Here is a 26,858-nt window from a genome sequence, read left to right on the forward strand (position 1 = left end):
TGCAAATAAATACTGCGTCTGAAGCCAAATGCGACCTGCAATGGCCGCAAAAGCTTGCATGACAACGCCGCTGCACCCGAAAGTCGTCGACATCAATGCATTATTCTACACCATTTGTAATATGGAATATTCTCTTTATTCAATTTAATGTAATATTAAGTTAATAAAATATTTAGTTAGTCCACCATTATTGAACAGCTAAAATCGATTTGTTTTCGCATTGATATTGTGTGATAGAGAGAATTTTTGTTAAAAAAGAGAAGTTGGTAAGCCTGATTTGGATTCAGTTGTAATATTTAATTGCAAATTGCTTGATTGATAGTGCGACAACATCCCTATTTTGTTTAATTTCTATCTTGGTAATGATATTATTCGAACTGTAATACTTTATTTTATAAAATTTATTTGATGTTATTCGCTCATATACTTTCCAGTTTAAAACAAAGACTTTAAACTGTGACCAATATATACGTGAATTGGAAAATTAACGAAAAAAATTATTAAAGAGGTAAAATAACTAACTCAAAGCTAATTTGAAAATCATACAGGTGCACAATTTAAGGGCAAACATCTTGTGTCTGTAAAAACTTTGACTTATTCGACATGAAGACTAATTTCACACTGAAAGACTGGATGAAAAAAAAATTATTATATAATCATAAATAAAAACCTTCGTGGGTCCAATTTATTATTTCATAACTTCCTCGAAAATTAGGATTATTTTGCAATGAAGACAATTAGCTGCAATGAAATCAACTCGCTCGTTAGGTAAACATTAATGTTTCGATCCTAATTGCCATGTGCCCAAAAGAATACTTATATAGGCATTTTCATAAATCATCCAAAAAATCTCATCTTTGTTCAGGTAATTGACGCAATAGCTACGGGAAGACAGGTTAATGATAAAGAATTAAAACACTCCCGCGTAGGAAAAATGGGAAAAGGCTGAAGTTAATTGGGAACAGTTATAATTGCTGAAATGTATGCATTTGCGAAATAAGCAGGGAATAGTTGGCAATTAATACTCTTAAATGCGAAGTTTTCATTCCAGTCGGTCATAACGGTGGTTTTATAGAAAATTGAATCAAATAAATTCTAAGATATGTGGATAATTAGCGGAACATCGCGGGAGAAACAGAGTGTCAACAGTTTAGGCTTTAATTACTTCAATTATATTTAGTTTACTCCACTTATATTCCAATTATCCCGAGAAATATAACTGTTACTATAGAAATAAAGAGTAAACGATATCCATTTTTAAGAATTACTTGTTCATGAAGAGTATGCTCAAGCGTTTTGCTGATACTTACTATGGTAAAAACAGTTTTTTTTTGCGGTATTTAGAATTGAATAATGAATAAAAAAATGAACTCTTTCCAGATGAATAGAGTCAGAATAACTTTCCGGGTTTCATTAAATGTACTTTGATTCAGATAAGTACGATTCTATATAAGTAAGGTGTGAAATTTTATATTTTTCTATGGGTAATCTTAATTGCTGAAGTCCACGGTTTACTTTCCAAGTAGGCTTCCGCGGAGATTAGTTTAATCCGCGTAGATTAATCCACGGTTTACTATTCAAATTTGTCTTCAGATGCCATGATAAGCTGGGTAGTTATGAGGCCCAGTATTTTACAATATTGTTAAAAAATTTATACCGCAAAGCTAAAGATAATCAGAAATTCATGATATGAAAGTTAATGTTTTAAAGAATATTTTAAAAATACACAAAATATGGGTTTACAATATTTTACTCATTTCATACCTCAGTCAAAATCAATTGAAGAAGGACCATTTGTATTGGTAGAAGCATTCCGTATTACATATCATACCTCTTTACGGAATTATGTTGAGATTATATTTCATTCATTATAAGGTTCTTCAAGGTACAAATATACCTCTGTAAAATTGTAGTAACATTGAAACTTAGGTCGTAATAAATTTTGTAAACATGGAAAATTGCAAATATTTATTTCAGTATATTAAAAAAAACTATTCATTTCAATTAGCGTAGAGACTAACTTAGAGGCTAACTTTTATCGCATCAACCACTCCAATTTATTTGTACGGATTATGTGTAAAGAATACTCACCAGTTGCGAGGTGTTGACGTAATTGTTGAGGTATAGGAGGTTCGTCCACCAGTTGGTCTGACATCTCTCGGCTTCTAGGCCCACCTTGGCATCCCATAACGGACCCTCACCCATGCGGCGGAATAGAGTCGCGTAAAAAGCCACGATGATTATGTACACGGGAGTCAGGCTGCGGAGAATGAATGAAAGGAGGGCCAGTTCAATAACTGAATGGTGGTTGGTGCTGGCGGGATTTGAGGATAGTCTGTAAAGAATAGCTTGAAAGATTATGAATCCAAGTTCAGAAGATGTGAGTGCCTGGTTGAATAACGTACAATTTATTTGAACGTAATATATTTGAGCGTTAAATAAAAATCATATATTTTAACGTTGTAAAAGTTATTTACGGGTGACATTTTCTGCCTGGTAAAATTTTATAATTAGCAAATCACTCCAGCAAGTATTCCCTTCCACGTTGAATGTCCCTCTTTAGCACGCGGTAAGGCCAAGTCTTATGGCATGGTACTTGAACTTGGCTTATTTAAATTGTTATTGATCAGGGATAATGATTGATATGATTTCTGTAGTGTTTAACTCCATTGAACCCAGCGAAAATTGGTTAAAATCTTGGAAATGGTCAAGATTTTTCAAATATTGCTCGCCCTTCGGTGCTTTGTGGAGGGCACTTCAAGGAAAGCATTTTGTTAGTCGGATTGGAGTTAAACGGTGGTGCTTTTGCAACCACTCGTTAAGACTAGCTGGGTTTCTCTCTACCCTTCCATCTAATCGGGTATGAACTAAACCCAAAGTGTCACCAATAATTGCTTGTTGCCATCAATTGCGAGTCTCTTGAAGTGTCATCGATTGCTTATGAACTTGTTCTCTAAAGTAGCATGAAACACCATGGATTTATTACTTTGATTTTACCCAACCGGATGGAATCACTTCCATTATAAAAACCATGCATTTGCATGTTTTGATGTTGTCGTACCATCAACCGTAAGATCTTGAATTTTTCGCTGAAGCCCCATCAGCCAATCACCTCTTCTTCTCGTTATATTTTTATTTTATCCCTTTAACTTTTGCGGAAAAAGGTAGTCTATAAGTTATAATTTTTATGCTGGCCATTGAAACCCCATGGCCTGTTTTTAATTTTTTTTAGGTTCCCGTATAAATGTGATTCTTGCCGATAGATATTTTAGGGGAGCTAAGCCAAAGAAAGTGCTCTAATGTGCCCTATTTATGAATAAGAATAGATCAAGACGAGAATGCCAAAGTTGGTGAATATTTGTGCTCGTATGTAACGGATAAAAGATAGATTGACATAGGGTATGCGTTTAAACATGTGAATGGAGTACATTATTGCTTTTATTTCGCTCCAAGAAATATATTAAAATGAAACACAAATTATTGCTCTCAAAATATAAAAATGAAAACTCTTTGCTAAAAAAATATTTAAATGCGACACAAATATTTGATACAAAATATTAAAATAAAGCATTTTAATTATAATAAAATAAATAAAAATAATAAATGAAAAATTAAAATATATCATTACTCTAAAATTTGAAATATTTTAAAGAAATATATTGTTTTTGCTATTTCCTCCTTTTTCAATCACCAGAGCATTAGTAATTAATGAGTGTACGAAACTAATGAAGGATAAAAATTCGTTAAGGTGGAAACTTAATGCTCTCGTAGGTAAAAATGGAGGCATCTGACAATAGAAAAAATGTATGACGGTATGGAATATATATTATTTGCCTAATAATGTTACGTAATATTCTCTCACCGGATATAGCGGTATAGGTAGAGCACGAATATGTTGTACTTTTTCTTCTTCTCCAGCTCCAAGATGAGTAAATAGCTAGTGAGAAGACCACTGATGAGAAAGAAGGTGTCCACTATTAAAGGTCCATTCAAAAGAAACATGTTTATGGCCTCCGTGTAGATCTGAAAATATACAAATCAGATTGTTAGATGTCTCCATTTTCACTCACCACAGCAGTAGTAATTAATTAGTTTACGAAACTAATGAAGGATAAAAATTCGATAAGGTGGAAGAACATTTTTTAGATGCAATAGCCAAAGGCAAAGAGAATATTTATATGACGTAATAGAATATATGATTGGCATTATCGTACCCCAGATGAGGTAAAAACGGTATAAGTAATTAAAAATTATTATTATTTTAAATTACTTATACCGTTAAATCTGGGGCATTTTTTTAAAATGCATACTTATCAACTTCCCATGAAGAAAATTCATGAGTCGCAAAATCACCTGTTATTATTTACCGAACTGTCCATTTTACAGGAAAGTTTGGAAAAAACTTGAGCTTATTTAAAACATTCAGTCTTTCCATAAAGAAAATAATTAAATGGAATTTCTTCCGTTAAATTAAAGAATGCAACTTTCAGGAGAATCAAGGTTGCGTCCAAATACAGTGTTAACATGCGTTCTACATTTAGTGGAATGGAATTTTTTACACGGGAATTTCATCAAATGAAAATATTTTTGACGAGCGGTACATATGTTGGCATAATAAGTTAAAAGAACCATTTATTACTGTTGTGCCATTAAATTAATATATTTTTTACCGTGTATTGGATTATTTTACAATATTTTTGACCACACAGATTCATTTTCGCAATAATTAGTCATATCCACAGAGGTGCAATTTTCAGCAAGCAAAAAACACGATGGGAAATTAGATTTGCCATTGATTTACCAAAAGATATAAATAAAAGTACTTGTACCATTCTCGGGCCCTAAGTAAAGTCCAAGTTTTTTTAACTGCCAAAGTTCATATTTTTGACTCATCACTCATTCTTAGGGAAAAAAATTTCACATAAGGGCGTTTTAAGCAAGCAGTGAGCCCAAGAATTCTACTATAATGTAAGTCACCGGGAAACTATGTTGAAATTCAATATATAGTGCCAGGAATGATCAACATTCTGATTAAATTTATTTGTAAGCTTTTAGCTGTCTTACTAGTCTAAGATTCTTCTATATTTCCCATGTACATGGAAAATGGACAATAATTACTTTTTAATTAATTATACCGTTATTACCTCATCTGGGGTAATTTTTTTCAGAGGAAGTTTGTTTAAAATGTATACTTATCAACTCCCCATGAAGAAAAAAAAACGGTGCGAAAGTATTTATCATCAAATCACCATTTAACAAGATATTTCTTGTTTCTGCGTTACTTTTCCTTGCACGGTGCTGTTAGCCAATATTGTTGGAAATCTTCCAATTCAAGATATGGGTCGGAATGGATTGAATGAATACCGCAGGTAATGGCGAAATGAGTTGAATTTGTACATAATGAGGTTGAAGAATACTGGTAATGTTCCCACTATATAAAAATGAATTTTCTACCTTACGGATTTTGACGTTTTACGAATATCATCACAAATACATTGAGCACAAGCACATACGAATCCTTTGACGAATGGTTTTGAAAAGTAAAGAAGGGGTGATCACAGTGGGGAGAAGGATACGGTATTATATGGGAAAATAAGACAGAATTTGTTTTGAACTGAGCAGGTTGTTTGTCTGAGTTTGAGACTTGGTTACTATTAGCACTTATAACTCAAGCTCAAAGAACTGTTAATGAAATCAAACTATATAAAAACAAAACTTGAACAATTATAAGTTTTTTAGGTTACATTCTTGCAATTTCTGGGCTCAATTTCGAGTGTAATCGACAGTACAATTTCCATTGCAAGTGCAAAATGGGGAGACCCAGGTGGTAGTAAAATCATTAGTAATGCAAGGAGTCTAGGTATTTAGGAAACTTAGTGGAACACCATTATAAAAGAAAGTCATGAAACTTAGCAAAATATTCCGTCTTGATGATGCTGCAAAGCAGTGAAAAATTTTGAATCGAACAAAATTTAAATAGGTAGAGTGGAATTCTATAAGTTCGATTACTTTAATCTTAATTTTCAGCCTCACAAAATGGATTGCAGCAGAATAGTCATAAGCAAAAAAGAGCATATCTGATGCTGTCCCCCCAGTTTAAACGCTTCAGCGTCATAATCAAGACAGATAGACTTTGTTTTGGTGGCGACAGTATCTGAACAGGTTGTTTGTCTGGGTTGTCTGAGTTTGAGATTTGGTAACTATTAACACTTAACACACAACACATAACTCAAGCTCAAAGAACTCTTTATCAAATCAAACTTCATCAAAACAAAACTTGAACAAATAGAATTTCATTGGTTACATTATTGCAATTTCTAGGCTCAAATACGAGTGTAATCGACATTACGATTTCCATTGCAAATGCATAAAGGGGAGACCCAAGTGGTAATAAAATCATTAATAATGCATGAAGTCTAGGTATTTACAGCCTTAGCATAGCAAAGTCCGATACTTATTGTTTGTGGAACTCCACCATAAAAGATAAATCATGAAACTTTGCAAAATATTCAGTCTTGATGATGCTGGAGAGCAGTGAAACATGTTGACTCAATAAAATTTTAACAGGTTGAGTGGAATCCTGTAAGTTCCATTATTTTTATTTTCAGCCTCACAAAATGGGTTGTAGTAGAATAGTCATAGTTACTCACATACTCGACGAATCTTGGGTTGTGCAGTGGTCCGCCGAAGGAGAACATGCATCGGTGTCCGAAGATGATGAGCATCATGGAGTAGAAGCGCACGCCGTGGATCGCCTTCAGCTCACCCTTGGAGATGTTCGTGGTCATGAGGCTGCGCAAATTGGACCGGGCCGAAAAACACATCGCCACCCTCGACACCACGCCTCCACCTGAGTCGAACAGAAATCGATGGTTATAATTTCAATTGGATTAAAAGAAACAGAATACCTCCCATGATAAAAACTACAAATGGCAATTTTGACACTTTATTACAAAAATCATCTACCGATCATGGTTGCGACGTCTTATGTCATTATCAAGGTGATACAACAAGCACTCTCTCAGTATTTATACCACACATATTTATACATATTCATATATCGCTCCTGCACCAAGTTAAGCCTCATATTTTCTCAATACCCTATTATTGAAAGGGAATTAAACAAATGCATTAAGTGCCATCGAGAAATCCTAAGATATCGTATTTGCCCATATTGGTTAGGAACTCTGAGAATTTCCTTCGATTAACTCTTTCTCACCCAGAGCTTCTTCTGAGAGAAAATGAATTTCAAGACTTCTCATTTTAAAAATGTGAAATTTTTCTGCTCAATCATAATTATTGTGGCAGCTACATATTATGCAATTAAACTTTAGAGCGCAAAAGAACACGTAGTTTAAACTTTACTGAATATAGCTGAAAATGTATATATATTTTTGATGTATCTTAGAGGCAGCATTGGGTAATAATGATTAAATGGCATAGATAGTAGTCAATTTTTGCCTGCATCTCGTAAATGAAGTACCTATGAAATCGATTGTCAGATGACTATAAAAAAATCTGAAAATGTAAGTCAATAAAATAAGGAATACTGTGAAATATTATTGAAAGCGAACTAGATGTTGTAATTTAACTTAATATTATGCTACATTGTACAAACTCTTATGTTTTTAAGAGTACCTATTCATACATTTGCCCTCCTGTAAAATATTTTGTCGGATTCTGTGATATTGATGCATTATTTAAATCTTCTTATTGTATTTAATACTTGTTGCTCTAGTCTCTATTGCACATAAGAGACACTCTTGTCCCGGAATAATGAGTTTCATTTTCTATTTCTATAAAATATGGCAATAACTCAAAGGGCAATACGATGAAGTGGTTTTGTTCTGCGAATGATCTTGCGCTTTCCCGGCGAATTAGCTGGATGGAGTGCTTACGGGCTCAAATTTTTGTTGACCTGCGGGACACATTCCTTGAAAAATTTTCGGGCCCGCGAAATTCAATAGAATTTTGAAAAATATATTTATTTTATAACTGCTCAAGTAGAGGAAACTAATTTATTGAAAGTGCATTATTTGTGCATTCAATGATTAGAAAATTAAGTTGATATAATGTTATATGCTTCTATCTGAGTAATAATGTATTTCCAAGATCATAGTAGTCAGCCAACCGTAGTATTGAGTACTGTGATAGTATCATTTTTCAATATATCAAAAGTGATAATTACTGAGCTTCTGGGGAGAAACATCAAATGAGGACGTATCATTATCGCTAGACCGATAGTGTTTTGTCTTATCTGCTGGGATACTACTTGTTTAAACTAAACAACATAATCATGGCCGTAGAGAGAAGTTTACCCACATAATTCACCGTGAATACATCAAATATTACTTTATGGCAATTTCAGTGCATACATAGTAGACTATACCATTTTAAACGTTTACCTGCATCTCGGAAATATAATTTTACTTGCGAGGAAATCATAGTTTTCACATTTGTATAAATACGACTCTTGTTCAAGTTTTACTGTACACTCCCTGAAAATTTCAAAATGATATTGAAATTTTTTTAACGAGTAGCATATCAGGAAATGGGACCGACCGAGCGGAATTGATGCGTCCTCTCATGTAACTGAGGTCATAATGTCAAATAGAGCCAGATGGCCATCAGGATATGACTGTACTGAGATATTTATGCACCGGGCTTTGTTTAGCGTCGATTATTCTCTCCAGCGTTCATAGTTATGCCCCGCAAGGCCGGAGAACCGGCAGAATGGTAGCGTAGATGCCATTGAGGAGAAACAGGCCACGTGAAGCGTAAAAGGTGAGCGGGAAGGAGTCCATCGGAGCGCAGTTTGTACTCGCCTATCGCCGATCGGGCCAACAAGGTGCGTTCAGAAAATAAAGGGAACTAAAATTTTAAAATTCTCGCAAGTTTGGGGCAGTCCTATTGTCATTTTTTTATTATGTTGGTATACATGCCCCTGAAGTATGATACAATCTTCAGTTGTATTCATTGCTTGCTTTGTCTGTGGTAGCCAACGTGTTTTTATGACCTCGGCGATTTTTGGCTCACAATTCATTGCTTGCTTCTGGACTTTTTGGTCAAAGCAATGCTGCAACGATACCCCAGTCAAATGTATCGAGAATTGGAGGCAGCGCTGGCACAAGTGAATAAAATCTAATGGGGACTATTTTGAAAGCGGCAACAGCAATTTAGACGAATAAATAAATATTTTATTAAAAAACTAATTATCCCGATTCTTTTCTGGAAATAATTTGTATTCCACTAATGAAAAAAACAGCAATCACTACATATGACTGCGGTGCATCCCTTCTTTCACAGCTTTCAGAAATTACGTTGAGGAAGTTTCACTTTCATGAAAAATTCGAAGCATTCATTCACCCCGTATCATGCTTAAAAATTCATGAAAAGGAGATTTACAGTGACTTATTCTCCCAAAAAGGGATTTTAAAATCGTAATATTTCTAGGGGTACTTAAGGAGATGCCTATCTATTATCATTGTAAAGACTTTTTTTTAAGTTGTCCACCGGTAAAGGTAGCGTTACTTACAAATCAACCCGGCACGTCTCCCACTCAGATACTGAACTCTTCCTATAAATCACGGTAGCACTAATTTATTTCATAGTTTCTACGAACGCTTCGCTTTTAGCATTTCCTCCCCACTTACAAGGGGTGTCACAAAACCGGGTCTCAGATTTCAATCAAACGCTGTAGTGTTGTAGTCCATTGGGAGCTTTCCATGGATCACCTCCCATATAGGATTATATAACCAATAGTTTAAACAAAAATACAGTCTAACATTTACAGGTATATTATATTCCCTTAGAAATATGTACCCAGCGACTTCGGGTGGTTGCCCGGCGGGTACGGCAATCGACTCTAACCCGATGGTCCTAAGTTCGATTCTTGGGCGCAACTTTTTTCATAATTGGTTTCTACCATTCATTTTACGAAAGCCTGATGTTCATTATTTTTATTATGATTTTCATTGAAAATTCTATTTTTCTGCGTGGATATCTTTCTCTGCGATGCGGTAGCGTATGATGTTTTGCCATTTTTTCGTACGGAAGCGCAGTTTCATTTACGTTATTTTCACAAAAAAAATTGTCATAAAAATAAAATTCTCATAAAAAATCATGGAAATCTTCCCGTCTTTCCCGTATCTTATCTCTAGGTTTCATCTCCTCGTCACCATGTCCGGCACTTCCTCGCATATTTTCCTCTCCATTTATTTTACATACTCCATTCTCGTCCACGCCTATATCTCGGACGCCTACAGCCTTCAGTATCCATGTTTCCTCACCGCAAAGCACAATAATCCACACACGACTATTTACCTTCGTTATACTCCTGTATAGCGATCCTCTCATCTTTTGTTTCCTCCTCGTAAATGCCTACTTTACGAACAATCATTCTCCTCCTGGTAATACTTATGTGTCTATTTTGTACTAGTATGCTATACAGATGGTTGCCTCCCACTGCAATGGTTTGTGCCACTCAACTTTTGGTGCTTATTTTCCCATTCTTTGCTCGCGGTGGTTTGAAAAACCGCTTAAATTCGGTCTAATTATGGATAATATGCTTTTTGTGTTTGCCTCTAAGTTCAAAATTGTACAATTTTCGTATAAGTAATTGCAAATACAGTGGATTAACGTCAAATAAATTTTTCTATGCATGTTATTAAGTCATAAATATTAGGAAGTTATTTTCATCATAATGACTTGTATCCAGTTAACATTTTTGAGTTTAGTAAATGCTGCAGTCCTTAAACCGCTTCAAGTAAAGAACATTTTCTCTTGTGCAATTGCCGGTAATCTTAACTCAATTCGATAATTACAGAAAATAAGATAGAGAGCAAATAAGAAATTGAACTCATCTGGTTATGTGAAAAACGTTGATAGGAGTGGGGCGCAACCATTAAAATTATACCTTCGAGTTCCTTGGAGGCAGTTTAATCATTTTTAATTATTAATCAACATTCTATTCTACTAACTCTCTTTGATTGATTCATTCCCATTTTGCTAAAAATATTCAATGATTAGAAAAAGCTTTCATCTTTTAGGTATACTACTCGTATTCCTGAGAAACGTTTTCTCTGCATCTGAAGCTGAAAATGCCACTATGCCATCATACACATCATGCCCAGTCTATCCAAAAAAATAATTCTTCCTAAAGAGTTGAAAATAAATAAAAATAGTTTTAGGAAAGAAGTGAATCCGAAATCGGACGAGCATAAAAATTTTGTCTAAGATAGTTTTCTGACCCTCCACCGCCTCGTTTTTTTTTGCATCTTAGCCAACGAGAATTCAGGGTATTCGGGTGTTCTCAATCTAGCGTTTTAGAAAACTCGGAAGAATGAGTTAATAGGCCTTTTTTTACTGCGCTTAATAGAAGTTGTCAGGATGAAAGCAATGAACAGTCGAGGCTTAAAAAGTTAGAGAAAGATATTTTTGTACCGCTTTATACAACATTCCCCACTTCACGTAGCTATAAACAAATACCTCAACTGACTCAACTAATGATTAAAGAATATATTAAATAAACACATTTAATTCATTGTTTGCCTTGATACGTAAATTCATAAGAATATCGGCAACCTTGTGAAGTTGGCTAATTAATTTGAACAGGAAATAACACTAAAAGGCTTGTTTCATCCTTTGAAACATCCGCATTTCACCGAGATGGAGACATGATTATTAATTGTCTCCTTCCTTCTCCTCTTAATGACTTTAAGTGGTTGGTGAGGAAAAAGCACATTATTCAAGCCACCCTGAAAACTCATGGCATGCTTGTACTTGGTCAGGGACTGTTCCCTTTCTCTTCTATTATGTTCTAATACTTTTGTTCCAGGGATTCACACTTCACTGAGCGAAAGAGATAGCAAGAGTGAAAAATGACGTGAAATTTGACATTATGTGAGTAACATTTCCCTTACTATCATCAAATTATGGGTTATGATAAAAGAATGGTGCGGTTTTGAATATGGTTTAAATGAAATATGGATGAAAATTGAAATTTTAGCGAAATCGTGAAGGCTGAAGATGTAAAACGATTGATTGTTTTTTTTGTAGATCATTCGGACTGCCAACTGCACGAGCACCTATTAAGCACGAGCCGCAAACCCATTTCGTTAAAAACTGTTTTTCGAATCCTCCTCATGGCTAGGGCTATCAATTCAAAGTCGGCCGTTCGAAAGGCATAATAAATTTTCTCCTCATTTCTTGCTCCTATGAATTATTGGACTATGGATGATTTTGTTCTTAGCATTTAGTGGGGATTTCTCAACCTATGGCATGCTCGAATGAAGATACTGAGTAGGCATGTTTGGAATGCAATTTTTTTTGCCATGTGGCATCGAAGAGGATGTGTATGTTAAATATACAGCGAAATGTCTTTTTGACGAACGCCAGTGTAACAACGATATATTCAGTATAACGAAATTATTTTCCGTCCCGTATAACGAAATTTCCCGTATATCGTATTTCCCGTATATCGACATTTCAGTTTAACGAACGTATTTCGGTAGTCCGTAGGGTTTTTTATCAAAGACATTTCACTATAATTTTAATGCTAGATGTTGGAATAACAGCCTTCTACTCACCACCGTTGCTCTTCCGCTTCTTCTGCGTGCAGAAGTCGAAGATGGTGCCGGCGACCACGGCCACTACAAACAGACTCATGATGACACTGGGAAAAGAAAATAAGGGATCCGTTATTTGGTTAACTCACACGGGAATTTTTAGACACAGATTGTAATTCATGTAAAGCTTTCAAAGTAGCAACAGCATTAGATTAATTCTCTCACACAGACGTAAAAATGCATATTTTACGACTGTAGAAGAAAACCACTCTTGAAATGATTGAAAAATTCTCCGTAGTGACTTTGTGAAAGCCAAGAATTAGATTTACTGGTTTGAGTTCTTTTGAAAATTTATTCCAAAACCAATTTATACATTTGTCAACAGTTAGGGTTTCATGATTTATTTTTTTAGCTTATCTCTACGGATAAATTTGCAATGGGTATGAATTCCACTGTGAATTAATGACAGTGTTTATCTATCAAGAAAAGACAAAATGCAAGTCAACCTACGTATGTACCTAATGTGATGAAGACTATTCAGCCTTTGTATTTCTAAAAAAATAAATGATTAATTAAAAAGTAATTAAATCAATTTTAAGAGTTCATTATGGCTGATAACTCACATGTAGGAGCTTCTAGTTAGCTTTAAATAAAAAAATGAAGTACAAGGAAATTTAAAGCTATTTTAATGCATATTATCAACGTGGTCATAGTTGGAAGGTCTATTAGTCTATCCATAGGGTGATCTCAATCTTGGAAAATCGGCAAGTTTTGCATTGAAATTAGCGTTTATCATCATTTATTTAATTAAAAACAATAATTATAAGAAATCGTCGTTTAAAGGAGTATTTAGAAAGCTATCCTTGAAATGTAAATTATAGCAATAAAAAAATCCAAATACGACTGTGGATGTAGAAATACCATGTTTTGATTATATCGCAGGTCTAGATTGATTCTTTCTTTGAGGTTACTTGGCGTCAGATATTGTGATAAATGAAGTCTCATATTATCTGTGTGGATCATCATGATGTTCGACTGTTAAACATGTAACTTGGGCAAGAATATTAAAGAAAAAGTTGCGGCATTTGGGATATGAATTTGAAAATACGGAGTACAAGTACGGAGGGCAAAAAGATGGAGAGGAAACATTTAGGGGAGGAAACTACTAGAAAAAGTTCACACAAAAAAAGAAAAAGGTAAAAATGAAAACAGCCTTCGGAGGGATCAGAAGGAGGAGGAGAGGAGGGAGGATGAAAGTAACCTGCTGAATGAGATTTTAAACTCAGCTTTTAGAGATAAATAGAGATAATTCAACAGTTTGTATCGCAAAGCGTGGTAATGTAGTGTGCGCGATCAACCGCAACGTTAATTGGAAAACCAGATTAAACATAGATAAGTTATCGGAAGAAGCAGGCGCGCAGCTAGGAATTAAGGCTAGAGGGGGAGGGGGTTTCAGGTGCTACTAATACTTGGGGGCCTAGGGGTTCAGTGTTTTGTTTGCATACCCGCCAGGGTAAGCGGTAGGTGCGGGGTCCCTCACCCAGAAAAAAATAAGATAAATGGTTCAAAATGGGGAGTTTTACGGCCTTCTGAGGGATTTTTTTTGTTAATCCTCACACTATTCTATAAGTGATGTTAATCCAATTAAGTAAAATAGATTTAACTTAAAATTTCTCTGAGCTCTGGGGGGTATGTTTATCCTCCAAAACCCCCCTTGCTGCGCTACTGGGAAGAAGTAGCTTTATAATTGGTCTACTTTGAATTGGTGAGAAAATGAGTGTTCAGCGATGTAGTCATTTGTTTCAGCGCTCTCATTCAGTGTTTTGTTTGCTCAAACCGTGAATTGGGCTAGAAGGCACCACGGCATGAAACGCAATATCATTATCGTAGAATAAGCACGGAGCAATGCGAAAAGACAGCAGAGGAACAACTCAACTCGATTTGAATTGAGTGTGTGCTTCAGTGTACTGTTCTCAGGAGAGAGATAAATGGCGAACACTATGCGTTAGTTATTTTATAAACGCTCTAAAGATCTGAAGCTATTTCTTAGTTAAGCAATTGATTTACTTTTTCTGTAATCGTTTGTATAACCTTGCGTTAATGAACGACGAGGATGTAGGGAAACTGATAAGTGGCAAGCGAAAGAAAGAAGCAAATGCTAAAAGAGTTGGCTCTTAGTTTTCTGTGGCGTTCCTCCGGGTTCTTTCTCTATCCTCAGGGTTTTCGACGCGTTGATTGCCTGGGGTTGACCTGACAATCAACCACCGATAAACAAAACTGCGAAAACCCTCTGGATGCAGAGATCCACAAAGCCTGAACGCCACGAAAAATTACGAGCCAACTCTGTTGGCACCCGCATTGGTTTTCATGGGTTGATAGTCTGGTAGTCAGGTCTACCCTTGACTTCCAACGCGTCAAAAACTCTGAGGATGCAGAGGACCAAGAATTCCAACAGAGACGTTGGATATGGAACCTTTTTTACGGCAGAAACCATTGTTAATGAAGTCCTCAGAAGAGGGATATGGTCGAGGGTCGTACGTGACTTTGGAAACATCCGAAATACATTAGTGTGGCTGGAAGACGCCTCTTCTTCCGTGGCGCCACTTATCTCCCTCCCCTCCACCCGCAGCGACAACGCCCAGCTTCCGGCTCCTCTGACCCACTTGACAATCTTTAGATCTAACCCGATTTCCTCCGGCCCTCATTCTTTCTCTTACACCCCTCCGGAGACCACCGCCCAACGCTGCTCCCGAAATTCTCACTTCAAACGCAGTCTTGGACTGCAAGCATGGCTTAGATTATTCTTTAGGATGGATGTTCGATATTTGTGTTATTCTAAGCGTTTCGCATAGTCAGTTGTGAGAGAAAAGGTCAGAATACTTTATTGATATGAAAGGCAGTTGCACTTTTTCATTATTACTTCATGCGCACGACGCGTATTAGCTCATGGAGCCATCATCTGGCACAAGAAAGGTCTTCCACCAGCTGATGACACTGTGAGCCGAAACGTGTCCGACACATTAAATAATTCTGGGAAAATGCAGCTACAATACATTTCAATCTGTCGAACTGCCACTACCTAACGCTTTAATTGGTTGAACTAATCAAGATACTTCAGTTCAAAGCTAACATTCTCTGAGAAAAAAATCATGATGATGTATAGTAGGATTGAATGGTATGACCTAGAAAATAAAATTGTTGGTAGCTTGATTGCAAAATTAAATTAACGCTTATATCTGTGGAGGTTGCCTAAATGATCTTCAATTTTATTCTTTCACAATTATTTCAACCTTATTAACGTGACGATTTGATCTTGAGCTCGATTGGTGGAAAGCTACGTCCTGGATGCCTAATTACCCAAAAATTCGGTTCATTCACTTAATCGTTAGTAACTTTGTCAATCGAAAGTTAGTAACTTTGCCAATCTTTATTTTTCAGTATAAAAATGAAGCTAAAATTATTTGAGGAACTAAATTTGTTCAAGCGATTTTTCTTAATACGATAAATAATAAATTAAATAATAATAATCGCAATTAGTTAGTTAGGAAGGAAAAGTAGTAAACATAATTATTCTATAATTTTGAGAAAATATTAAATTTCTTCACCATATCAATACATGCATTCATCTGTAATATTCATGAGAGTTATTTATATGAAAATGAAAATTTAAAGCAATTTTTATTTTCAAACGCCCTCTTTAATGATTTTTGAAATATACTATATTACTTTACTCATCCAAGCTTGAAAAAATGTAATTACTCATTCAGGTTGATAACTAAATGCACCCGATAATAGCAGAAGTACTATATACCCCTGGCGCTCGTAAAAAATTAATCCCCAATCTTTATTAACCAAGTCATCCCTGAAGGATGGTATTGGGTGATATCTGTTTTCCTCTGGACGGAAACAGGCTCGTAATGACTAAAACGTGTCGCTTACCTACCTCAGGAAGTGAACGCGAGGATAATTAATCGTGACTTTCCATAAGTACGTGATCATTTCCTTCTTTCAACGACAGCTTCAATGTGGATGGACCTTGGTGCACAAGTATGGAGATTGCGCGAGATGTTGCAGCGAAGGTAGAATATTGCAATAGCGAAGTGGCGGTTATCTTCAGAAGGATCATTGTTGTACTCGCTGGACCGGTTTAGTGTTTGTTCGACCACACGTGCGCACCCAAGTCTAGTGGAATGGAACATTGCTTGTCATGGAGGTAGCGATGAAGGTTTAAACCCAAACAGTATTTAAGAGGACGCATCATTGCCAATGAAGTCATTTTTATTAGGAGAGATGCCGAGGAACATAACTAATGAAAATGATAAATGAAGATATCGTATTGTCGATAGTTTGTTAACCGAGTACTGCTCGTGTTTCGATGATTATAAAATCATCCTTAAGTACCTACTAATAGAAACTATTCAGTCAGTTTCAGTTTCAAACTATTCAGGTTGTATTAGTACCTGAGGATGGTTGTATAACAATCGAAACACATCTAGTACTCGGTTAATAAATTGCGGACAACACGATATCTTCATTTATCATTAACATCATTACCAACTGAAAATTATTCATTTGTCTTTTTTCAGAACCTAATACTCATAAAAAACAATTTAAATGTTTAAATAATGTTAATTATTTAAATTCGTACACCGCTTTTCGACTCGCAGACTCATTATTTGATACAAGACTTGTACCAGCTGATGACACTGCGAGCCGAAATGCGTCGTACAAATTGAAATAATTGTGAAGAGTGCGATTTAGTTTTATTTTAATATGTTGAACTTCCACTATATTATGCCTGAATCGATCGGATTAAATTGAAAGGGCTTACATGTTTGTTATTTTTCGAGACGATTTGCGAATTCAACACTTGATTAATCATTTTTGCGGGGCCAATTAGAGTCACCCTTGTCAACAGTTACCTCTTACGTAAATACACAATTGGTTTCTCTAAGAAAATACCCATGCTGAATTTTCAAAATTAAGACCCAGTAAAATGCTGACATTAGGTCAACTAAATATATCGTGGAAATATCTACAAGACAAAAATATCCATAAGACAGTAATTTTAAGTAGTTAGTACGTGACGAATAAGTTCGGTCGACTGGGAGTAGTTCCTCCTCTTAACGCGTTGAGTACGGAAGATGCAGAATCTCATCATTTAGGCGCGGCAGCTTAAGCAATTTTAAAGCATACTATATGTATACCCTAACCCCTAGCTAAACTACAGGCGAGTAAATTTCGCATGATCAGGGGGAAGGGGCCGGTTCCCTTCGATGTGCCACTAAGAGGATTTATGTTTGGGGGTGATAAGAGGCTTCACCCGGGATTACAATCCGGAACCCTTACGTCAGAAGCCAAGCGTTCTACTTACCAGTGGCGTAACTAGGAATATGCTTTGGGGGATGTGGGGGCTTTGGGGGGGACGACGGGGGTTAGCGGGGGCAACCCCCCTTGGACACGAGGATTTAAGGAAAGATTTTGAAAAATAACATGCCTGAAAATGCATTTTACATCACTTTGGCATTTAAAATTTAACTTAAAGCAGACGCAGTTAGTATGTATCAAATCCAGACAAGGAATTTAAATTATTTTTTGATTTCTCTGAGGCTTTGGGGGGGGGGATACATCCCCTCATCCCACTCCATAGTTACGCCACTGCAACTTACTATACTACAAATACTGGTCTACCAATCTCTATGGGCTGAAATGTATTTGCCCAGTAATTTTGGTAGTAGTAAGTAGAACGCTTGGCTTTTGACGTAAAGAGTCCGGATTCTAATCCCGGGTGCAGCTTTTTATCACCCCCAAACATAAATTCTCTTAGTGGCACATCCAAAGGAAATTCTCGTCGTCCTTGGTCCTGAAGACTCCTCCTTAGACGAGTAAATCTAAGTTACCTTCGCTGGAGTACCGGAAGAATGGAGGAAGACGCGTATAGTAACCGCGGAAGGCCTCTAGTGGTATATACGGCGAAGTGTTTCATGAGCAACGCAGAGATTTTATTCGATTAACGACTACCTGAGGCGCCAGAAGATGTGGTGAGTGTCGTCCGTTGGGTGACGTGTTTCATTCCGGATACGGAAGTCGGTCACGGTCTGATAGACGCGGGAAATATGCGCGGATGGGCAATGAGGTAGAAGGAAAGGGAAAGGCATCATTCCATCGCAATCTATGAATGACTCAAGTCCTCACTTGTGGAATTCAAACGGTTGCACTTCAGTGATATCCTTTTTCGACAAAAATTTAGAAATCGGATTGTATTTCTTATATTATAGGTATATAACATGATACTTAAATATTTCAGTAATTTTTGGTGATTTTAATAACTTTTTGGTGACATTTCATATTTTATAAGGCCCTTAAAAATGCAAATATCCGGAAATTTTTTCCTCTTTCCTATTCTTTTTCAAGGAATGAGCATCAGTTTTGTATTTGCTTTGCAAGAATCCATACAGCTCATATAAATAAGCTATGGCTACAAGGCCTAAATGTTCGAGGTGATTTTGCAGTACCTAACCAGAAGATGAGACCAAAATTGGAGCTTAAAGCTAGGGTATTAATAATTTTAATGGAAAAAGAATCCAATTAAATATTTTAAGCTGGATAATCCTTAAACTTAACCCTCGAAAAATTAAATATCATATCAAATAATGTTTTGCAGTTGAAATGAAAACTAAGGAAACAAGCCTCTTTGTTGGAATATGCCATCAGAACCATGATATCTTCAAGATCGACACGGAGAACATCATATTAGAGCCCCACTGTATAATTACACTAGATCCGACAGAAGCGGTAAATTAGGAGATATATTTTGCCTTGCGGACAAATATAGGCATTCGTTTTTCCCCCGGAAAATAAAAGACTTCCATAAATGCTAGGCATAATCTCGGTAGAACATATACTTTTTTATTTTTAAAAGGTTGGTGTCCTAATACCCCGCGCCACTTGTATAATGAGGCGGCTTGCGGGATAGTATGTAGATGTAGATGATCTCACCATTTTATCTCGCACTTTGACATATCAATCTTGGTCGCAATTGCAGAAGCCGTCCTTCTTGCTGATATTTACCCTGAAGTTTAAGCAATGCAAGGAGTAAAACTTGCTGTCAAGAGTTTTCAACACTTAAAAATGACAAGAAAGCGCCGATAGGCGTCTGTCAGTGTAGTGATTACTGTTTTTAAGTGGAACCTGCATACTAAGATCTCTTAGTATGCAGCAGAAGAGAAGAAGTCAAGACCAACATTAAAATAGGGAGGGAAAAACTGATAGAGGTGGATGAATTCTGTTATTTGGGAAGCAAGATAACTAGTAACGGGAGAAGCAAGAAAGAAATTATCAGCAGAATAGCCCAGGCGAAGAGAGCATTCCACCAAAAGAGAGACATGCTTACAGCGGGAACCTTAAATATGGAAGTAAAGAAACAATTCATAAGAACCTACATCTGGAGTATGCTCCTATACGGAAGTGAGGCATGGACAATGACCGCAGCGGAGAAAGCAAAGATAGAGGCTTTTGAAATGTGGTGCTACAGAAGAATGATGAAAATCAAATGGATTGACCGAGTTAGTAACGAGGAAGTCCTAAGAAGGGTAGGAGAGAAGAGAAGCCTCATGAAAACCTTAATAAGAAGACGGAACAACCTTATAGGCCACATCTTGAGACATGATGGCCTGATGAAGACAATCGTCGAAGGGCAAGTGGAAGGCAAGAATGGAAAAGGAAGACCTCGGACAAAATATAGGGAACAAGTAAAGAGAGATGTGAAAGAGAAGAATTACGTAGGTGTGAAAAGATTAGCTGATAGGAGAACTGAGTGGAGAGCTGCGTCAAGCCAATCCTAGGATTGTTGACCAGTGATGATGATGAAGTGGAACCTGTAAAAACCTCTTAATTTAGCATGGAAGGAGTAGGTACTTACGCGACAGCTATGTCCCCGTTGGTCATTGGCTCTAGTCCCTTGGTCTGACACATGCGGTCCTGCACCTCGACGGCCATGGAGATGCCGTGCTGCCGCTCCACCCACTCGAAGGCCTCCTCGAGCGCCGCCTGCAGGTCCCGCGCCCCGCACGACGACGGAATGCAGAAGGACCAGTGGAACACATCGCGGCGCCGAACGCGCTTGTCTGCGGTGAACTGCGGCCGTCAGGAATCAGGTGCGGCAAGTGAAGAAAGAAAACAATAAAACCCTTAAGACCACTGACCCATCGCTTAGGATTTTAACAGTTTTCGTACGGATATGTAGCGATTTTTAGCTGGGGAAAGTATACAAGTTAGCTAATTAGATCGTCTATTGGTAGAATCTTAAAGAAGAGGCCGAGAGAAGACTGGAGGCATTCGAGATGCCGATACTTCCACTGCATAAATGCTCAACAATCGCCCAGCGAGTTGATGGTTTAAGGCGTCACTTTGTGGAATTTACGCATAATGAATGAAAATTGAACTTTGTTTTTCCACATAAATATTTATTCAATCACGACCGTGGTTTCGACGCACTGCGTCATCATCAGGCCTGATTGTGATTGAATAAATATTTATGTGGAAAAACAAAGTTCAATTTTCATTCATTGCCAACCGAATCAAATCCGCTCATCTAGTAGCCCTAGTAGTACTGGATGAGCGGATATGATTCGGTGGGCGATTGTTGAGCGTTTGCGCAGTGGAGGTGTCGATGTGGGTGTGACGAAGAATGGAGAAGGTGAAGTGGACGGGGAGGAAGAGGAACGAAAAAGTGCTGGACATAGTGGGTGAGGAGAGGCTGCTTCTAGATGAAATACGCAGGAGACAAGGAATGGATGGAGCAAGGGGATGTTGAAAACGGTGTTAGAGTATAGAATGCGGGAAATTTATGAGGGAAAGGAAGGAAGAGAATAGATTTTTTAGATAGACCGAAAGGGAGTATGTCTCATTGTGAATTGAAGAGAGAAGTCCACAAAGGAAGGGGAGGGTGCCAGAAAGATTCTTAAGTACTCCATGTAAATCTACCTCAATCGGTAGTATACTTTAATAATTATTAGTGGCATAGCCAACAATGAACCTTATGGGAGTCATTCCATAGTGCACTTGAAGAGCGAAATTACAATTGATACATTATTATCTTTTACCTAAATTCGATTTTTGGAATCATAAAATTCAGTGAATGCTATTAATAGCTGAGCTACTGCTATTTTCATTATTGTGTTATTATTAAAATATAAATTTCGTTGTTTGAACATATAATAAAATTGAGTTGAAAATTTTCAGACATATTTAGCCTTTTGGTATTATTGATTGGCATTGAATGTGAATATTGACTTTGAATCTGGTGAACTCCGAGGTAATATTTAGCTTAAGGTGAGCACTGTAGTTTTCATTAATTAAAATTTCGATTAATTGACGTTGAAGTGAACTCATTTGGAATTTAAAGTGTCCGTTGATTATGTTGAACGAAATAAAGAAAGCATTGTCTTTTATGACAAAACATCAACATCCGTATGATTTATGGATAGATTAACATCCACCCATCAAAGCGCCCTTCGTCTTTTAATTATTTTACTTAGGATATTGTATTTCACTATATGCCAATGAATACATTCGAGAGGCTAAATTTATTTGAGTGCATGCTCACGAACTTTACGTGTCAAATGCCGATGCTGTTAGCATTCTAATTGGGAATAGTGTACATAGATCAAGAGGAGAGTCTATGCTCTACTTACCGTAGAGAAATTTGAATGCATGCCAATAGTTTGGTAATAACGTAAGTGTAGAGCTGCCAAACAGATAAACCGCAGTAAGAATAAAATAAAGCTCACTTCTTCCACACGCTATGGGATGGCAAACGTGATTAAAATGAAAACTATGCGGTATTTTTCACTGAAGACAGAATGAGGATAAAGTGTCCTCAGGAAAAATTTATTTTCCTAAATATAACCGGGTCATTCCAGCCAAATTCTACAAGTAGATTGACCTTTGTGTGTACTTGAAGGATACCATAATTTGATTTACTTAAGCATTACAGATTTTTGCTTCAAAAGGACATAAAATAAGGTTTATGGAAAAAGGAGGATGATTTATCCTGTATTTTAGCATTATTTTTGCTTTAAAGATCTTGATTTGGACTCTTTATTGTAAAAGCTCCTTAATTCTAAATTATACTAGTTAAATATACCCCCAATATATAGTTCATATGTCATACTTGCCAGTGCACATGGAAAAGATTCTTACTTTATGACATGGACAATTTGCAGACGTAGCTCACTCGATTAAAGGTATCCTTCGGTAAAATATTCTGTTTCCTCTATTCACCCCTGTTGGCGAATGCGGTAAAGACCGGAAGTTCTTTCATTGAGTAATATCCTCAAATTAATCGGGTTTCCTTTCAATGAGCTTCTTACTTCCCTTACTCAGGTTGGTTGAGAAATAAAGAAGTTAAACATTAAAATACATATTGGACCATATTTGGTGAAATCTAGAAATCATATTTATGCCATCAAATGACCAGATCTTTTATTTGCGACAACGGCCAATGTTTGCTTCATCTTTGTTACTAATTTAATGAAAATACTCGTTTCCTTAGTTTGAACGTAAATAATTAGGCAGACTTGATGTAAGAAGTTTACCCAAATACTGAGTTTATGATTATTTTATCAACTCCTTGCAACCTAAGGAATATCACCAATCATAGTGTTGCCACCTAATGTTGCGGATATGGGTTTGATTCAAGAAGTTGCAATATTTAACGTCTCATGTGAATCTGGGTATTTTATGACTAGAGTACTGAAGCACTTAAATGCCAGATCTCTTCTTTTGAATTAAAATTTATTCACCGAGCTTGCATATGCAAGTGATAATTATTACATATATAAACAAAAAAATGTATGTTCTTTTGCCATGAATGCGAATGAAGTGCTTATGCAATGCAAATGCTTACGCGATGAGTAGATGACGGTAAAGATATACATTGCATGCCATTTTATACTTCCTACCAAAGCAAAAACACATAAATTTAGAACAAACTTTAAATATTTTTTATTCATAAAGCTGGCACTGCGTTTGAGTTAAATTGCCGGTAAGTAGTCAATTAAGAATTATTGATTAAACTATCCGTGAAATAAGTAGTAAAAAATTTAACTGACGTGACGACGAAAAGCATAGGTGAAATCAGTAATTATTAACCAAACATTTAGAAATTATGGAGTTTTTTTATGGGTAATGAACGGCACGGCTTGGTCGTTGAATATCTTCCGTAAATTATTGTTCAATACGCCATTATTATCTCCAGGGGCGGATCCAGGATTTCTTTCTGGGGGGGGGGGGGGGCACAAGCAAGGCCGTATCCAGGATTTTGTTCTGGGGGGGCATAAGGATACCTCGTAATAAAAACGAACGAAATGATAATGGGACCGTATTGAAAATCTTGCATATTTTTTAAGAGTCTGCGGGGAGGGGGGGAGTGGGGGGGGAAACTTGTCCCCGTGCCCCCCTAGATCCTCCTATGATTATCTCTAAATATTATCGCTTCCAGGGACGTTGAAGGTGAGAATGGAAAGGCAAAATTACGGAATATAATCACGCATACGGAAATAAGTAACGTGCATATTGAGCCAGGTAGTTGAGTCATTATGGAGGCCGAATTTCAGTTTCCCCAGCTGTGCAGTTGCAATTTTCGAGAGCGACCGTTTTCTAACGAGAGCGAGACCAAAGTAGCAATATCGAATCTCTATTGCCGTCGAGCGTTGAAGTTTCCAATTTGCGCAACGCTCGCATAGACGGTCGTTGAACACACCACCGTGGGAGCTGCGGAGGTGCCGTTTCAATTGTTTTCTGAACTGTTTGGTCTCACTGCGGACTGGTTTTTAGTGGCCACAAAATAGTGATGGAGACATAGATAAAGGAAAAGGAACTGTAGGAAGGAGGGAAGGGAAACCGCCCCAGCAATGAGCCATTGTGCTTCGCGCCAAAAAAAGCCGCCTACGACGTGCACGCTAAGATACTTCAACTGGGGCGACTATCGTCAGCGTATTTATAGTCCCATTAGAGAAAATGTTTCACGATTTGTGACAAGCAAATTTTAGCTAGATTAATCTTGGTGTGGGAGATAATTTTGAAACAAACATAAAATTCCTAAATAGTTCTCTGGTTTATAGAGGAACAAGAAGAAATTTGGCTGATTTCTCAATGTAACATTCTTACATCACCCTCATTACTGCTCTGAGGGCGAGATAAGAGTATTGAGACGTTAGCTAAAATTTTCTTATTCCGCTAGAACCCGAAAATTATTTAAGTCAAATATAGCCGAGAAAATATTCCATTATATATTATATAAAATACGTAGGCACATATTCATCAATATTCAAGGGAGTTTATGATAAGGATGCTTTTCTCTCGAAGATTTTATTTATTATGGAACTGGAGGTGGACCATAGTTTTGAGGGTCTGAATCTATACTATAATTTATTCGTTATAATTAATAAGACTCTCCCCATTAATGAGGTTACTGTAGAATTTAGTCGGGTATTTATCTTTTATTGTCTACTGACTTGTTTATTAATCTTTTGCGAAAAAGGGTTGCGGCCTAGCTTAAACATGAATAATTTTCAATACAGATGCATAAACTAAAGAGTAAAAACCTATGGTTTCTCCGAGGAAAAAGTACGTTCGACCAACTTAAAGTTATTCTTAAGAATTTCGTAAGACGGTAATTTTTAGATAAAGTTTTAGGAATTTTTTTAATGATACATCGTTTAGGTATATAATTTGCTATTTTCTCCGCCCTTATCTAGAATAACAACCATAGTTTGTAGTAGCCTTCATTAGACCCCTTCTTTTACGACTCAAAGCGGGCATTTTATAAAAATTTTCCTATTTTTGGAATCTATTTCATAGTCATTTCTCAATGATTGATTAAAATCAAATCACATCCGGTGGAAACAGATGAAATATAATATGCCCAAATAGAGTTGTTTATTACCTAAACAGAATGCCTCTTTGTGATATTATATATACCATCCCTCTTTTCAGGAAAAGTTTTAAGATAAAATTGTTGTGATGCAACTCGGGCTATGTTTGTTATATGAATATGCGTTCTCTCTAATTAGTTGCTAATGAAAGATATTTTTCTTAGCATAGCCGTAGCTAATTTTAAAGGTTACCCCTCTTCTTTGGAATTGCGCATTGATGGTGTAGAACATGTTTCATGTTGCACGTCACTGACCCTCCGATCGATGGGGTCGCGAGATATATGGCACTACCTTTAGTCCTTCCCATGCGGATCCGTTGGGATCCTTGATGTACTCGTAAGTGTGGAAACTGCTGTCCGTCTCTGGCGGGATGATCTGCACGTCCGCCAGGCAATATTGTCCCTTAAAGTGTCCATCCCCCGGCAGCTGGGCCTTTACGCCAACACACTCGTCGAAGACGCCAAGCTGGAAGGTGTTGCCAGCTACCAGTCCCTCCGGGAACTTGGTGGACGCATCGAACACTAGGACAGCGGGAAAATCGAACGTATGAAAAACATTGGCGCAGCCGCGTGAAATCATAACTATTCAGGATAGATTTCGCAATGAAAAGTAATTTAATTAAATTTATACTTAACATTAATATCATTAAAAGGCCCTTACTTTAACACAACTGAATCATCATCTAGGTTATATCTGGGTGCCAACAGTTTTTTTAAATAATTGAATATGTTTGTAATAACTACATGTATACTGAAAACCAAATAATTTACACAATGAATATCATTTTAAAATGAATTTCTGCTGAGTTAAGACTAAAGTGATGAAGGCAACATCCACTGTTTTTGATTTAATCTATTTCTGCAGAGTTAAGGCTAAGGAAATAAAGACAATTTTCCATTCTTTCGATTAAAATGGTGCTTCCAAACGACTTAAAAATCCATAGAATCCATAGTATGCCATAGAATTAAAAATTTTTTCGGTTATCTGGAGGAATTCCTGAAAGATTCTGTTTTTTTAAAGCCTGATACGATAAGGCTTACCAAAGCTCATGGCAAAGGAGAGTGCAATAAAACATGAAGAACAATTAAATAGGGATATTTACCATACCGGGGAAAATAATAAAAATTATTTTCATTATCATCTTACAGAAAAATACAAGGGGTGAACTTGATATCCTGAGCATTGATTTGATATTATAAGATGCTATGTTACTTATGGAGTAAAAGTTTATTACAGATCATTTGTATACATTGTTATCACATGAAATTCGATGTCTTATCTTTTGGAACATAATTCCCCGTCATACATTTATATAATTATTTTACCTGTCACTACACTGGGTTATAAATAATTA

General features: G+C 36.6%; 1 protein-coding gene across 1 annotated transcript in view; it reads right to left on the reverse strand.

The window, feature by feature from the left end:
• Window positions 1–26,858, reverse strand: part of LOC124162362 (nose resistant to fluoxetine protein 6-like) — a 67,882-nt gene that overhangs the window by 18,126 nt on the left and 22,898 nt on the right. Inside the window, exons 2-7 of the mRNA XM_046538871.1 lie at window positions 25,796–26,025; window positions 20,488–20,702; window positions 12,588–12,673; window positions 6,651–6,850; window positions 3,863–4,023; window positions 2,092–2,260 (exon numbers count right to left, since the gene is read on the reverse strand). Of these exons, the coding sequence (XP_046394827.1) occupies window positions 2,092–2,260; window positions 3,863–4,023; window positions 6,651–6,850; window positions 12,588–12,673; window positions 20,488–20,702; window positions 25,796–26,025 (1,061 nt within the window). The remainder of the gene's footprint in view (window positions 1–2,091; window positions 2,261–3,862; window positions 4,024–6,650; window positions 6,851–12,587; window positions 12,674–20,487; window positions 20,703–25,795; window positions 26,026–26,858) is intronic.

Source organism: Ischnura elegans, chromosome 7 (genome assembly GCF_921293095.1).
Source record: "Ischnura elegans chromosome 7, ioIscEleg1.1, whole genome shotgun sequence".
Lineage (NCBI taxonomy): Eukaryota > Metazoa > Arthropoda > Insecta > Odonata > Coenagrionidae > Ischnura > Ischnura elegans.